Here is a 16,624-nt window from a genome sequence, read left to right as displayed (position 1 = left end):
GAGGGAAAAGGAAAAGATAGTTGCTAGGGTAATCACATGAAAAGCAAAGGGAGATCAGTAGAGTAGGGGAAAAGGAGGGGGACCAGGGAAGAGGGAGAAGTGCTGGGGTGGGAATATTGGTCAGATTATATTGTTATCTTGTGTGCATGTACTAATATGTAACAATAAATCCCACCATCATGTACAACTATATGCACCAGTAAAAAGTCTGGTGCAAAGAAAAACAAATTTAAAAAAGCATGGGGTGTGCGCTAGGGATGTAACTCAGTGATAGAGTGCCCTGGATTTAATCCCTAGTACCACCAAAAAATATAAAAGTTTACTGTTGGGGTTGTGTGGAGGGGTGGCTCATTGATTATGTGGAGAATGGTCAAGGCCTTGGGTTCAATCCCTAAAATAAAAAAATAAAGTGATTGTCAAAACATGGAATCTTTGGCTGGGACTGTAGCTAAGTGGCAGAGCACTTGCCTGGCATGTGTGAGGCACTGGGTTCAATCCTCAGCACCACATAAAAATAAATAAATAAAGGTATTATGTCCATCTACAACTAAAAATTTTAAAATAAAAACATGGATTTTTTACCATAGGCCACTTTTTCATCCAAGATAATTAGTAATATTTTTAGCTTTGAAGGCTATCTCTGAGTATAGCAACAACTGGTTATTACTAACAAAGTATTATAGTTTTAATTTAGAATTTGACCTGGTTACTGAGTTTTTCTACTAATATTTGTATTATACTTTATGAATTTAGAGCTCATATTTTTTTCTCACTTGTTTTTTCTCTGTAAAATGATAAACTTTAATGCCATATTTGTCTCCTTTCTAAACATAAAAACATTGAGGTTTTTATTCCTTTGAATAAAGATATTCTAGCCAGGCTCGGTGGTGCATGCCTAAAATCCCAGTGGCTTGGGAGGCTAAGGCAGGAGGATCGCGAGTTCAAAGCCAGCTTCAGCAAAGTGCTAAGCAACTCAGTGAGACCCTGCTTCTAAATAAAATACAAAAAATAGGGCTAGGAATGTGGCTTAGTGGTCAAGTGCCCCTGAATTCAATCCTCAGTACAAAAGAAAAAACAAAACAATAGATGGGCATGGTGGCATGCACCTATAATCTGAGTTACTTGGGAGGTTGAGGCAGAAGGATTGAGAGTTCAAGGTCAACATGGACAATCTAGGAGACTCTGCTTAAAAAAAAAAAAGATATTCTGCGGAGGCAATAATGGTAAAGAACTGAATCTTTTAAGCCTCCGATTTCTTATGTGTAAAACTAGAATAACAATCCAATTTAGCCACATGCAGTGGTGCCCCCTGTAATCCAAGAGACTCTGGAGGCTGAGGCAGGAGGATTGCAAGCTTAAGGCCAGTCTCAGCAATTCAGCAAAGCTCTAGATAACTTTGGGAGACCCTGTCTCAAAATAAAAAATTAAAGGGTCTGGGAATGCAGCTCAGTGATAAAGCTGCAAAAATACAGTACCAAAAATACTATAAGTAAATAAATATATAGTACCCCATTATAGAATAGTTGTAAAAATTAGATAAGGTAATGAAAATAAATTGTATTTAAAAGTTTCTGGAATGTATTCAGTACTCAATAAATATTCATTACCACTATGATGTTGCTGCTGCTGTTCTGGTTATTTTACTGACTTAATTTGAATTTTTTAAAAAAATATTTTTTAGATGTTAATGAACCTTTATTTTAAGTATTTATTTGTGTGTGGTGCTGAGAATCAAACCCAGTGCCTTACACATGCTAGGCAAGTGCTCTACCACTGAGCTACAACCCCAGCCTAAAACTTAAAAGTGAAGTTTTTCTAGTTCTCCAAGTTATGAAGCTTTTGTTCTTTGAGTCTTTATGTATTATTTGGTTTGGTTTATTTTATTCTAACATTTTTACAGAAAGAACTTCTCTGTTCTTACCAAAGTTAGGCAATTCACAGTAGGCCACAGATGGTAAGGAACCTGCAGAGTTTTGCTCTAGAGTCCAACCTATGCCATACCACCTTTCTACTGCCCCCTCCCCCCTCCCATTCTTATTAAAAAATTTTCTGATTGGGAGGCTTAGGCAGGAGGATTGTAAGTTTGATTGTCAGCATGGGCTGGGGATGTAGCTCAGTCCAGTCCCCAGTACTGAAAAAAAAATTTTTTTTTCTCTGAATGTGTAGAGCACTGTGAACAAGGAAGAGGTACAGTTTTCTTTCCTGAGAGTAACACCAATTCTTGATGTTGCTTTGCTGCAACTGTTGCCTGCCATTAATGATCATTCTTTATTTTTTAGTGGGGAAGAGATTGAACCCATAAGTGTTTAACCACTGAGCCACATCCCCAGCCCTTTTTTATGTTTTATTTAGAGACAGGTCTCACTGAGTTGCTTAGGGCCTCACTAAGCTGCTGAGGCTGACTTTGAATTTGCAATCCTTCTTGCCTCAGCCTCTGCAGCCGCTGGGATTACAGGTGTGCACTACCGCACCTGGCTCAATATACTCTTTTTTTGGGATCTACCAGCTCTGTTCAACAGCTATGATCTTTGTCAAGTTACGAACTTTTTCCTGCCTTAGTTTCTCCAGCTCTAAAACTGACAAGATTAATATTTGTATTTATATGTATAGCACCCAAAATGTTACTGGGTTTGTGGCAAGCCCTCAATAAATAGTAGCTAATACTGTGCTAGGTGTGGTGGAATACAATTGTAGTCTTATCTACTTGGGAGGCTGAAGCAGGAGGGTTGCAAGTTTCAGACTTGGCAGCTAGGCTTGGGGTGTAACTCAGTGGTAGAGCATGTAGGTAAGGCCTTGGGTTCCATCCTCCGTATGGGGGAAAAAAGTTTTTAGATAACTAATTTTTATGAGCACACTTTTTTTTTTTTTTTTTTTTTTTGGTACTAAATATTTGAACCCAGGGCACTTAACCACTAAGCAAAATCCCCCGCCTTTTTTGTTTTTTATTTTGAGACAGGGTCTTCTTAAGTTGCTTAAGGCTTCCTTAAGTTGCTGAGGCTGGCCTTGAATTTGTGATCCTCCTGCTTCAGCCTCCCAAGCCATTGGAATTACAGGCATGTACCACCATATATGGCCTTATGGGTATATTTAAAGAAACTTATTGGAAAAAATTTTTAATCTAAATATGTTTGTGTTTAACATTTTCTTTAGCAGTTATTGTATTTAGAAATCACAGGAGAGTATACTTGATCATTTTGGGGAGAGACTCAGGTGAGTCTGACTTTCCCACATTTTTGCTTTTTTAGGTAATTTTAACCAATCAAATGACAACAAAGATTGATAAAAATCAGGCCTTGCTGGTTCCTGCATTAGGTAGGTAAATTAATGAGATGAGCATTTTTAATTTAACAATTTTTTCTGCCTTTTCATTTGATGTTTGTTGAGTGCTATAAGGTCTATGAAAGCAGAGAGTGTTTATTTTGCTTATTGATAAATCTTAGCACCAAGCACAGTGTCCTTTCACTAATTTAACAAACAGTTACTGAATATTTACTGTCAAGTACCTGAAATACAAATATTCAAAAAATTACTGCTACTATCAAAACCTCACAGTGTTAGTTAAGAGAAAAGAGTAATCTATTTAAATACATATCATATTACCATGAGTAGACTTATGACTATGTTCCTAGCCTCAGCATGATTTTGTTAGAACAAAATGCCACAAGATGTATTTCCACTAAAATCTGTAAGAATATATATATATATATTTTTTTTTTTGCCAGGCACAGTGATGTACATCTTTTGTTTCAGCTACTTGGGGGACTGAGATAGGAGGCTTGCTTGAGTCCAGGAGTTTGAGGGCAGCCCGGACAACATAGATCCCATCTTAAAAAAAAGAGGCTAATGATTTATAGTATTTCCCTAGATTGGTAAAACTCTATAATTTTAGCATGTGACTCACGTCCTAGGATTTTTAAATCCAAGTACATTCTTGTTATGTTAAATTTGATGAAGTAAAACTATATTTTGTTAGAGGTATTCTAAGGAACTTATAGCCTAGTCAGCAAGGCAATATTAAGTTATGTTCTTTTCTTTCAGGGGAGAGTTGGGGACATGCTGCTACAATACGGCTAATTTTTCAGTGGGACAGAATGCAAAGGTAGGTACAGAAACAAGTTAATAATTGTGAATATTAGGTTAATTATGCTCATTACTTATTAGTTTCTTAGGTAGTTCCCAGAATGAGATTTATAGTGACCCAAAACTAATGCTTTTGCTGCCTTGTCTGGCATTACTTATACTAAACATAGAAGCATATTGTTGTGTTACACATTTAACTACATAGAGAATTTTTTGGAATTTTAAAATGATGGGGTGCATGCACCTGAAACAAGTAGGTGACTAAGGAATGCCACCTTCTAAAGCTCTCTAAAGTAATTTATTAGCCATACAGAATGGTATTCTGTGTTCCTGGAAGGAAATGAAAGAAGAATAAAATCAAGACAAAAGAAAAATTTTGAGGTTAGCTTTAGGACTAATTTTAATATGGAAAATAGGATGGCTTTTTAGTTGCTTAATATAATTCTTGTATGAAATTGTGTCTTTTTTTTATTCTGCTTTTATTACCCAGTTACTTACCTGCCTTTCACAAGAATTGTTCTTTAAAAAAAAAATCATGGCAGCATGAAACCTTTGTGTTTGTTTTTAAAGCTGCTGAGCTATTGAATGAACCAGCTTTCTTTTTCTTTAAAATAGGCCATTGAAAGCTATGAAGTCTTTTATTCCGTGCTTCAAAAAATATCAGATTCATGCCAGCTTTTCTGCCTTGTGATTAATTGGAATTACCTACAGACCTTGGCATGGAAATACTCTAATAATGGAGGAAACTGGGGCAGTACATGGGTAAAGATGGAATAATCACCTAAAAACATATTTGGCCTAGTCAGTGACATTGTTTTTTTTAAGTCGCATTTATTTGTTCTAAAACTGAAAAAAAAAAAAAAAAAACAGGCCTAAGTTAGTTTTTAGTGACACTAAGCTCATAGCAAAACTAATTACACTTGGGCATACATATTTTGCATTGATTTGTGTAGTCTTTGTCTCCTTGAAAGATTAGTATTTCCAGCTAGGCATGGTAGCACACACTGTAAATCCAGCTACTTGGGAAGGGCTGAAGCAGGAGGATTGCAAGTTCGAGGGCAGCCTTGGCAACTTAGCAAGACCCTTTCTCAAAATTGAAAAAAAAAAAATAAAATAAAGGGTGTGGGGGTGGGGGTGCTGGGGATGTAGCTTATTGGTAGATTGCCCCAGGACTGGGGAAAAAAAAAAAAAGAGAGAGAGATGGTATTTCCAAAGAGCTTAGGTAAAATTCCCCCATAATTTTGTCAGCTTTTAATTGTTGTGACAAAATAACCTGAGAAAATAAATTTAAAGGAGGAAATATTTATTTTGGCTCACAGTTTCAAGCAATTCAATAATTGCTTGGTCCCCATCACTGTGGGCTTCTGTTGAAGAGAATATCATGGCATGGTGTTGTGGAGAAGAACTGCATACCTCATGGTGGCAAGAGGGGGCCCAGGAAAGCAGCTGGGGACAAGATGTAGTTTTTAGGAACATGTCCCCAAGGACCCAATCCCTTCAATTAGGTCCCACCTCCTACAGTTTTTACCACCTACCAATATCCATTCACCTGTGAATCCATCAATGGGCTAACTATGGATGAGGTTAGAGCCCTCATGATTCAGTCACTTCTGAAAATCCCCTCTGAACATTGCTACATTGAGGACCAAGCCTTTAACACATGAGCCTATGGGGAATATTTCAGATTCAAACCATAAAAGTAATGAATGGTGTTTTACAATTACCTATTTCCCCTTAATTCTGTAAATAAATTATTGTATACTTATTGAGTATTCCTTACCCAAAATGCTTGGGACCAGAAGTTGTTTTAGAACTTTTTTTTCCCCCCAAATTTTAGAATATTCGTAAATACATAATGAGATGTCTTAAGAATAGGACCCAAGTGTGAACATAGTTCATTTGTGTTTTAATATACACATAGCCTGATAGTAATTTTATACAAGTTTTCATAATTTTGTAGATGAAATAAAGTTTCATGATTTGGAATTTTTCCACTTACAGCATCATGTTGGTGCTCAAAAAGTTTCACATTTTGTAGAAGTTTGGATTTTCAGATTGAGGATACTTAACCTGTACTCGATTCAAAAAAGGAATTCTCTTCTTAGCAACAAACCTTATTTAGAGACTTGGTAATAGCTCTCCAGCTGAGAGTTTTTAAAAACATTGCTTTTTGGGCAAAAGTGACGCACGCCTGTGATCCCAGTGGCTAGGGAGGCTGAGGCAGCCTCAGCAAAAAGTGAGGTGCTAAACAATTCAGTGGAACCTTGTCTCTGGGTAATATCAAAAAAGAGCTGGAGATGAGGCTCAGTGGTCAAGTGCTCCTGAGCTCAATTCCTGATACAAAAACAACAACAACAACAAAAAAAAAACCCACCACCACATTGCTTATACTTCCCCAGATTTAGGTTATTCTGTAAAGTACGTCCTATTGTATATGTGCTCTTAGGAATTCTCCTGAGCATTTAATATACAATAGCTCTTGTCTGGACTGTTACTGAATACTCATTAATAGAATGTATTTAAGAAGTAAGGAAAATAATAGGAGCAAAGAAAGACATTTCATCTTTTTATGAACTCAACAGAAAGGGTGAGTTTGTTGCCTTTGTCAAATTCTAGATGTTAGCATTGGTCAGCTACCCATGTGGTCAGAAAATCATGCTTACTTTTTTTTAATATCTATATTTTTAGTTGTAGAGGGACACAATGCCTTTATTTTATTTTATGTGGGGCTGAGGATTGAACCCAGTGCCTCATGTGTGCCAGGTGAGTGCTCTATCACTGAGCCACAGCCACAGCCCCTCATACTTACTTTTTAAGAGTTAACGATTATATTAATTCAGTTTCTTACAGATCTTTCTTAAGAAATTAAAAAACAGTATAGAACATTGATTCTAAATATAGATCGAACCAGGCAAATCTACTGTACTATGAAAATTTCCCTATATTCTACACTATATTGTACATGCTTGCTTGTGCTAGGTATTTTTTTAAGAACTTAATGTTCAACATTTCAAATAATCTTTTCAATAACTCTTTGAAAAATCTAGGCCTTTTATTTTTTTTAAAGAGAGAGAATTGGCTGGGGATGTGGCTCAAGCGGTAGTGCGCTCGTCTGGCATGCGTGTGGCCCGGGTTCGATCCTCAGCACCACATACCAACAAAGATGTTGTGTCCGCCGAGAACTAAATAAAATAAATATTAAAATAAATAAATAAATAAATAAAGAGAGAATTTTTGGGGCTGGGGATGTGGCTCAAGCGGTAGTGCGCTTGCCTAGCGTGCGTGCGGCCCGGGTTCGATCCTCAGCACCAAGTACAAACGAAGATGTTGTGTCCGCCGAGAACTAAAAAAAAATAAAAATAAATATTAAAATTCTCTCTCTCTCTGTCCCCCTCTCTCTCTCACTCTCTCTTAAAAAAAAAAAGAGAATTTTTTTAATATTTATTTTTTAGTTTTTGGTGGACACAACATCTTTGTTTGTATGTGGTGCTGAGGATTGAACCTGGGCCGCATGCATGCCAGGTGAGCCCGCTACCGCTTGAGCCACATCCCCAGCCCTCGGCCTTTTATTATTAAAAGTGAGAGAACCAAGATGGGGTTGTGACTGAGGGGTAGAGTGCCTGCCTAGCATCTGTAAGGTTCTGGATTTGATCCCCAGGTGAAAAAACAAACAAATAGAAAAGCAAAAATGAAATAAAAAACCCAGAAAGGTTAGCTTAGTAAATAACAGCTTCCTTTTGTTGAATATTTATTATGTCCTTTATTGAATAAACACTGTGTATATGTATACTTTCATTTTATTTTCCAGAAAACTATAAAGTTGATAGTATTATGCACATTTTATAGCTGACTCTATGATAGAGTCTGTTTCTTTTTTTCCTATAACAACTATTTCTAGAAGGTAATTATAGTATTGCATTGATTGCCAGCAAATCTGAATGTGTAGCTCTTATTTTCTTTTTAGGTAAAATCTTTTTTTCATGACAGGAATGGTGATGCATGCCTGTAATCCCAGTAGTTTGGGAGACCATGGCAGGAGGGTTGAGAGATTAAAGCTACCTTCAGCAATTTAGCAAGGCCGTAAGCAACTTAGCAAGGCCCTAAGCAACTTAGTGAGACCCTGTTTTTAAATAAAATATAAAAAGGGCTGGGGATTGGCTCAGTGGTTTAGTGCCCCTGACCTCAATCCCCAGTAACTCCCCCCAACCCCCCCTCCCAAATCCTGTTTCTACACTTTTTTTTCTAGCCTATGGATATATGAAAAGTAGTATACATACTTTATAATAATCAGAATAAGTTAGCTTTATTTAGTAGAATTAAAATAATTTTGTTCTTCATTGTGTGAAACCAGATATCTTCAAGTCATTAAAATTGCATGAAATCACCTGTAATCCCAGTAGCTTGGGAGGCTGAGGCAGGAGGATTATTAATCAAAGCCAGCCTCAGCATTTTAACGAGGCCCTAAGCAAGACCCTGTCTCTAAATAAAATACATAAAGGGCTGAGGATGTGACTCAGTGATTGAGTGCAAAAAAAAAAAAAAAAGTATGAAATCTTTTTTTTCTTTATTTTTTTGGACAGGGTCTCACTAAGTTGCTTAGGGTCCCACTAAGTTGCTGAAGCTATCTTGGAATTTGGGATCCTCCTCCCTCCCTCCACCTCCCGAGCCACTGGGATTACAGGAATGTACTACCACTCCCAGCTGAAGTCACTGTCAATTGAGTGTCTGGGATTAAACCTGAGGCTTCATATGTGCTGAGCATGTGCTCTACCACTGAGCTACACCTCTCAACCCAATGTTGCATGAAATATTATATGCTTTTAAATTTTTAGTTTCTCTTGAAAGGATGGAAGTAGAAACTTATATCAGAGGAAAACAGTTATAAAAATGAACACTTTTTGAGATAAAAAACTGAAAACCTGACAGGTGAGGTGGCACATGCCTGTAATCCCAGCTAAGGCAGGAGGATAGCAAGTTCTAGACCAGTCTTGGAAATTTAGTGAGACCTTGTCTCAAAATTAAAAAGGAGTGGGGGTGTGGCTCAGTGTTAGAGTGCCTTTGGATTCAATCCCTAGTACCACCAAAAAACAAACACAAATCTGAAAACCCTTGAATAGCCACATTTATATTGGGAATTGAACTTAAATATACTATAAACCCCAGCCCCCATCCTTTATCAGTAACATCTGACTTCTAACTTTTGGCTAATGATGGAATAATATTCCAAAAGTTCTAAAAGAAATGCTTTTATCTGTGTCCTCATATTATGTGGGTTTTCCTCTAATTTGCATATTCATAATATGAGGCCAAGATTGTTCAGAATTACAGTACTCTTTGCCAAGAAGATCTGGTGGTAGAGTGGAGTAATATATCAACACCCCCACACAGTGTTTCATATGTGTGCTCAGCTTTAGAGCACAAATTGTGCTTCTGTCTTGTTTCTTCCTGACCCAAACTATGTAGTTCAGCCATATGTTAAGCTTCATCTCAGTTGGGGCCTTGAGCCAAGTGATTCTTTAGTTCAGTTTCTTGTTTAAAAAGATATCTTGATGCTAGGCACAGTGGCACATGCCTATAAATTCCAGCAACTGGGGAGACTGCAGCAAAAGGATCATAAGTTTGAGGCTAGCCTTGGCAATATGGTAAGACCTGTCTCAAAATAAAAATAAATAAATAAGGACTGGGGATGTTGCTCCGAGGTAGTGAGGCCTGCTGAGTTCAATCCCCATGGCAAGGGAAGGGGGAAGCTTGAGACTATATTTTGAGATCCAGACATATCATTTTAAAAACTTATTTTCACCTAGAAATTGGAGTAGATTGTCAATCTGAAATCTTTTTAAAAAATATTTATTTATTTACTTTAGTTTTAGGTAGACACAATATCTTCATTTTATTTTTATGTGGTGCTGAGGATTGAACCCGGTACCTCATGCATCCTAGGCAAGCACTCTGAGCCACAACCACAGCCCGTCAATCTGAAATCTTAATCTCTCTTTAAGTGTTCTTCTTCTTCTTCTTCTTTTTTTTTTTGGTAGTAGAGCTTGAACCTAGGGGCACTCTACCACTTAGCCACAACTCCAGCTCTTTTAATATTTTTATTTTGAGACAGGGTCTTGCTAATTTTCTTAGGGCCTTGCCAAGTTGCTGAGGCTTGCCTGGAACTTCCAATCCTCCTGCCTTAGCTTCAAAAATTGCTGGGATTACAGGTGTGTGCCAGTGAGCTCAGCTAGGCTTCTTAATGAATGTGTAAACTTCTTAAAAGCTTAGTACTGCTTTAATAATTTTCTCAGAAAAAAATAGAAGCATTGAGTACCTTTTTGGACAAACTGGTGATGTGAGGTGATTTAAGATATTAATTGTTCAAGTTAGCTAATTTTTGTTTTCTTGAATCAAAAAGTAATTATGGAGGACAAGGAATATAGCTCTATAGTAGGGCCTTTGCCTAGCATGCACAAGACCCTGGTTTCATTTTCCAGCACTGTTTTTAAAAAAAGTGATTTTATTTATCTTAATATTTATGCATTAAAGATAGAATATCAAAGCCTATATGCCTGTAATCCCAGGTACTCAGGAATCTGAAGCAGGAAGATCAAGGCTAGCCTGGGCAATTTAATGAGATAACATCTCAAAATAAAACAATTTTAAAAAGAAAGGACTGAGGGTATAGCCCAGTGGTAGAGTGTTCTGGGTTCAATCCCCAGTACCTCTTAAAAAAAAAAAAATCAACCCTAAAGCATTGAAAAAACTTAAGGATCCCATTTCTTAACACAAATGTTCTTTTCTTACGTATTACTTAGCAGTTATTTTATTTGTATGTTAAGTTGTAATTATAGAGTACATGACATTTTGGATTCTGCTGTTTTCATCCTGAAAGTACAAACTTAGAACAGAAAGCTAATGGACCATAGTCTCTAATTGCTTTTTTTTTGAATTATGTTTGAAGAGAGGGATAATTTTGAAATTAGGGAGGTAACAAATCATAACCAAAATGTCTTTTTTGAATTAACTTTGAAAACAAATCAGTGTTGAATTGTGTGCAAATAAATGATCCTTATAACCCTGAAAGTCTGTGATTTACTTCTCTAAGTTAGAATCTGCATTGTATTTTATTAGTTTTTTTAAATGGCATTTATGTAGACACAAAATTTACCATTTTACCTTTTTCACCCCAATACTGGGGACTGAATTTAGGGCCTCACATGCTAATCAAGGATTCTAACACTGAGCTACATCCTCAGCCCTTTTTTTTTTTTTTTTTTTTTGAGACAAGGTCTTATTAAGTTGTCCTGACTGACCTGGAACTTGTGATCCTCTTGCTTCAGCTCCTGAGAAGCTGACTCATTTTAGCCTTTATGGTTTTTTTGTTTATTTGTTTGTTTTGTGATACTGAGAGTTGAACCTGGGTGTGCTATATATCACCGAGCTACACTCCCAGTATTTTTTTTTTTTTAAAGTTGGAACAGGGTCTGCTAAATTGCCCACTCAGTCTTTAAACTTTCAATCCTCCTGCCTCATATTTCCTAGTCACAGGGATCACAGGTGTATACCACCAATCCCAGCTTATTTTTACCATTCTTATTAGAATTTTAGTTTTTTATTTATTTTTGGTACTGGGGATTGAACCCAGGGGTGCTTTTCCTCTGAGCTACATTCTCAGTCCTTTTCATTTTGAGAGATGGTTTTGATAAGTTGCTGAGCCTGGTCTTAAACTTGGGATTCTCCTGCTTTAGCTCAAATCGGAATTATCTGTATGCTCCAGTGCGTAGTCAATTTGCTTCTTTTTTTTTTTTAATAGTTAATGATATTTTTAAAATTCTAATTCATTAACATGACAGTAGAATATATTTTGACATATCCTACATAAATGGAGTATAACTTCTCTTTCATCTGGCTGTACATGATGCAGAGTTTACACAGGTGATATAAAATCATATATGCACATAGGATAATACTGTTCGATTCATTTTATCATTCCTACTCCCATACCCATTCCCCTCCAATTTCCTTCCTTTGTAAGAGTGAATTATATTCTATGTATGTATGTATCACATTTTGTTTATTCATCTGTCAATGAACATGAGTTGCTTCTGTCTTTTGGCTATTGTGGCTGTTATATCTGTTTTTAAAGTAAATTTTAAAAGCCTTAAAGTTCTTCTTTTTCTGTTAACATTATTTGAATATAATTAACAAGATCCTTCTGCCTCAACCTGCTAAGCTGCTGGGATTATACTCATTTCCCACTGCTTCTAGCTAGGATTTTATTTCTTAACTACTTTCAGTTTTACTTTTTACTTTGTTTAGTACATAATAAAATTCTACCTAAACAGATCTTGTTCTGTCATGACACTGATTTTTCTTTTATATAATCATTTTAAAACAGTGCATCTTCCTATCTTTTTATCATAAATTTTTCATTTATATTCCAAGAAATTATCTTACTGCTTTTCTAAAAACACATAAAAGTGCACAAATACTGCAGAAGGATTGTGAAAAAGTAGATAAATATATAAATGAATAAGTAACTTTCACCTTGTAATAACTATTAGCTTTTTTTCCCCCTTTAGTACTGAGGATTGAACTCAGGAGGCACTCTACCACTGAACTGCATCCCCATCTTCCTGCCTTTGTCTCTGGAGTAGCTGGGATTACAGATGTTTGCCACTGTAGTCTTGGGATAGTTTTTTAAGAGATGTCTCATATATATATATATATATATATATATATATATATATAGAGAGAGAGAGAGAGAGAGAGAGAGAGAGAGAGAGAGAGAGAGGGGAGGGAGGGATCATGCATTATAACTTTTAATTCTTATTAATAATAATTTCCTATCATTATTTTCTGTTAACCTTTCCTTTTAGCATAAGTGGCATCTTCATTGTATCTAAACTAATTAATTTGAATCATTGGATTTTTTTGTTGCTTTGGAATTTTATTTATATAAACAATCTATTGTTATTATATTATTATAATTATTACATGCATAAGTATAGGTAATTTTATTTATTTTTTTTAAGAGAGAGACAGAGAGAGAGAGAGAGAGAGAGAGAGAATTTTAATATTTATTTTTTAGTTATCGGCGGTCACAACATCTTTGTTTGTATGTGGTGCTGAGGATCGAACCCGGGCCGCACGCGTGCCAGGCGAGCGCGCTACCGCTTGAGCCACATCCCCAGCCCGAGTATAGGTAATTTTAGAGGGGAGTTTTTTAAATTTTTTAGGAGGTGGCCTTGAATTCCTGGGGTCAAATTATTTTCCTCCCTGGGCCTCCCAGATAACTGGGACTCAAGTATGTGCCACTTCCTCTAGCAGGAGAATATTTTTTATGTTTCTTTCCCTTCTGTGTCTTAAGAACCAAATGATTAAATTACAGTAAACTAGCATATATTATGAAATCAGTCATATGAAGTAATTAATTAAAGTTATATATTTGTATGCTTTTTCTCTAAGCAGGTTGGCAACATTGTACAAATCACCAAGCCAAAAGGAATCCACAGTACTGTTTCAGATCACAGTCAGTATTTTTTGATTAGTGGGATTTTGGTGTGGTGGGCAGTAATTATCTGAAGAGATCATTTACAGATTGCTTTTGTTAGCTTCTGTAGGCAGCAAACATATTTGAGGACAGCTTTTGATGTTTAGAACATCCCCCAAATAGTTGTATATACAGAATATTGTAGTCATAATTGGACTAAAATTTATTCTTAAGAACAGAGGAAATACTTATTTTGGGGTAGTATGTTCCATGGCATATGTAATGTCAGTATATTAAAGATTTTTAAAGTGAAAGTTGTTGGAGATTTTCAGAAAAGAAAAAATACCAACATTACCTTTTTTTTGGTCTGTAGATAATATAGATCTATCATAGCCACCAAATATAGTACACTTTAAAATGTTAATTTTCTTGTAAATTAACATCATAGAACATACATATTTGGCTGAAATATGCATATTTATCAACATTGCTGAGCCCAAGTATATCTTGGCATCTCATTTTTATAAGGACAAAAACAGAAATGGAGATTCTGCAGCTGAATTAACCATTTAATTTTTGCACTACCCAGGTGCATTTGAAATAGCCTATTTGGAAAACTTTTTATTTTAGAAGTATTTAATTGTGAAAATAAATTTGTAAAGTACCTAAGAATTAGTACAAACTATTTCATGTTTTCCAATATAGCTACCATAAAGTTTCTGAGAATTGTTCTTTAGAGAACTTCTGATTGTTTTTAGGGTGCTTGGGAGCCTCACCACTGAGCTACATATACTTACGGTCCTAAAAAACATTTTTTTTTTTTTTAAGTACTGGGTATTGATCCCAGGGGCACTTAACCACTGAGCCTCATCACTAGCCCCTTTTAATATTTTATTTAGAGATGGGATGTCACTAAGTTGCTAGGGCCTCGCTAAGTTGCTGAGGCTGATTTTGAACTTGCAATCCTTCTGTCTTGGCCTCCCAAGCTGCTGGGATTACAGGAGTGTTCCACTGTGCCTGGCCTAGAAGATATTTTTATAATGTAGTGTTTTTTCTGTATTTGTGGTAAATAAGTATTCAATATAATCCTGGCTTGGACCAGCCACAAGGCTTATCCTCTTCATTCACAATGGTTAATAAATTCTATCTCAAGAAAAAAGTAGCTTTCATACTTAAAAATATTTGTCTACCAGTCTTTATTTTAAATGTTCTTAAAACATGTTTGTATATTTTTTTATTTTTCAGCCTCAGGGATTTAGAGATGCTGTTGCCACAGAAGGTTCATCGAGTACCCGGAAAAGGTCACGAGAACCAGAGGAAGAACAGTAACCCAAAAACAAATCTACAATATACAAATATATTGATGTGAAATTCATTGTAGTATACTCATTACTTTAAAGTATAAACACAATAACATGAACGAATCAGGATTATATTAAGTAAATGGGAAAAGTATTTAAGGAATGTGATTCTCTGAAAAATGTTTTCTAAAGCAGTGTTCCTACAATTACATTTTGCTTTGGTTTCATTTTCAGTAGCCTTCAGTAAGAGGTAACTTACATAGGTATTACATTTTCCAACTGTGGAAAGCTGTTCGCATGTGGCCGATCTGAATTTATTGTTCAGACTAGTAAATTTTTTTTCCCAATTGCTTAGAAAAATCATAGGAATAAAGGATTTTTAAAATATTATTTGTTCTCTTTTTTTTTCAATTTTTTTTAGTTTTTGATAGACTTTTATTTTATTTATTTATATATGGTGCTGCGAATAGAACCCTGTGCTCCACACGTGCCAAGCAATTACGCTACCACTGAGCCCCAGCCCCAGCCCCCTTACTTGTTCTCTTTAAATGAAGTTTTAATAATTCTTTAAAATAACCTGTTTGGGGGCTGGGGATGTGGCTCAAGCGGTAGCACGCTCGTCTGGCATGCGTGCGGCCCGGGTTCGATCCTCAGCACCACATACAAACAAAGATGTTGTGCTGCCAAATACTAAAAAATAAATATTAAAATTCTCTCACTCTCTCCCTCTCTCTCACTGTCTCTCACTCTCTCTTTAAAAAAAAATAAAAAAATAAAATAACCTGTTTTTTTTTTTTTTTGACTGTAAAGTAAAAACCATGAGTCAGCATATCCTGTTCAGTTTTATGGGTAGGATGCAAATTTTAGATGATCAAATTGATTTTAATGAATTCAGTTCTAAAACCTAAGCCATTTGTTTAATTTTTGTTATTTTAAAATGTTACAAGAAATATTTTGATGCAGTTATCTAGAAATTGTTTAAAACATTTTAGAGTAAGGTTATAAGCCTGCAATTATTTATTTTTACATTTTGAAGCATGATGTTATTCATTCTAGAATTATAGATGTATTGACATTTTTCTTTGAATAATCGTTTTTTTTTCTTTAAAGAGAGAGTGAGAGAGGAGAGAGAGAGAGAGAGAGAGAGAGAGAATTTTTTTTTTTTAATATTTATTTTTTAGTTCTCGGCGGACACAACATCTTTGTTGGTATGTGGTGCTGAGGATCGAACCCGGGCCGCACGCACGCCAGGCGAGCGCGCTACCGCTGAGCCACATCTCCAGCCCTTCTTTGAATAATCTTAACCCTGCTTGAATAAATTAAAATTTTGGATTTTTGAGTGTTTTCCAAATCATATAAAAATGTCTGGTACTTGACTCTTAATATTTCTGAATACATTTACAAAATTTACTTTGTTTCCTATATAGAAAGAAAGAAAAAATTATTTTTTCTTTTGAATGTTAGGAGTCAAACCCATGCCTTTGCCCATGCTAGGCAAGTGCTCTACCACTGAGCCATGGTGCAGCTCTTGTTTTGGTACTGGGGATTAAACCTGTAGTGCTTTACCATTGAGCTACTTCCCCAGACCTTTTTGTTTTTTATTTGAAGACAGGGTCTTTCTGAGTTGCTTAGGGTCTCGCTAAATTGCTGAAGCTGGCCTCAAACTTTTTTTTGGTACTAGGGATTACTTGGGGGCATTTAACCACTGAGCCATATCCCTAGCCCTTTTTTGTATTTTATTTAGAGACATGGCCTTGATAATTTGCTG

At 35.9% G+C, this 16,624-nt stretch overlaps 1 protein-coding gene across 4 annotated transcripts in view; it reads left to right on the top strand.

Annotated features, from left to right (window-relative positions):
* Window positions 1–15,219, top strand: part of Rad51c (RAD51 paralog C) — a 33,804-nt gene extending 18,585 nt beyond the window's left edge. For 2 of the 4 annotated variants that reach the window (XM_026407338.1, XM_026407333.1), the window contains exons 6-9: window positions 3,246–3,312; window positions 4,039–4,099; window positions 13,531–13,594; window positions 14,801–15,219. In XM_026407338.1, coding sequence (XP_026263123.1) covers window positions 3,246–3,312; window positions 4,039–4,099; window positions 13,531–13,594; window positions 14,801–14,884 — 276 coding nt within the window. In that variant the 3' untranslated portion in view covers window positions 14,885–15,219. The remainder of the gene's footprint in view (window positions 1–3,245; window positions 3,313–4,038; window positions 4,100–13,530; window positions 13,595–14,800) is intronic. The other 2 variants (XM_026407335.1, XM_026407336.1) reach the window with 2 other exon arrangements.
* The last annotated feature ends 1,405 nt before the right edge of the window (window positions 15,220–16,624 follow it).

This window comes from Urocitellus parryii, chromosome 7 (genome assembly GCF_045843805.1).
Source record: "Urocitellus parryii isolate mUroPar1 chromosome 7, mUroPar1.hap1, whole genome shotgun sequence".
Lineage (NCBI taxonomy): Eukaryota > Metazoa > Chordata > Mammalia > Rodentia > Sciuridae > Urocitellus > Urocitellus parryii.
The sequence above is the reverse complement of the archived record's forward strand: the minus strand, read 5'-3'. Positions and strand labels throughout refer to the sequence as shown.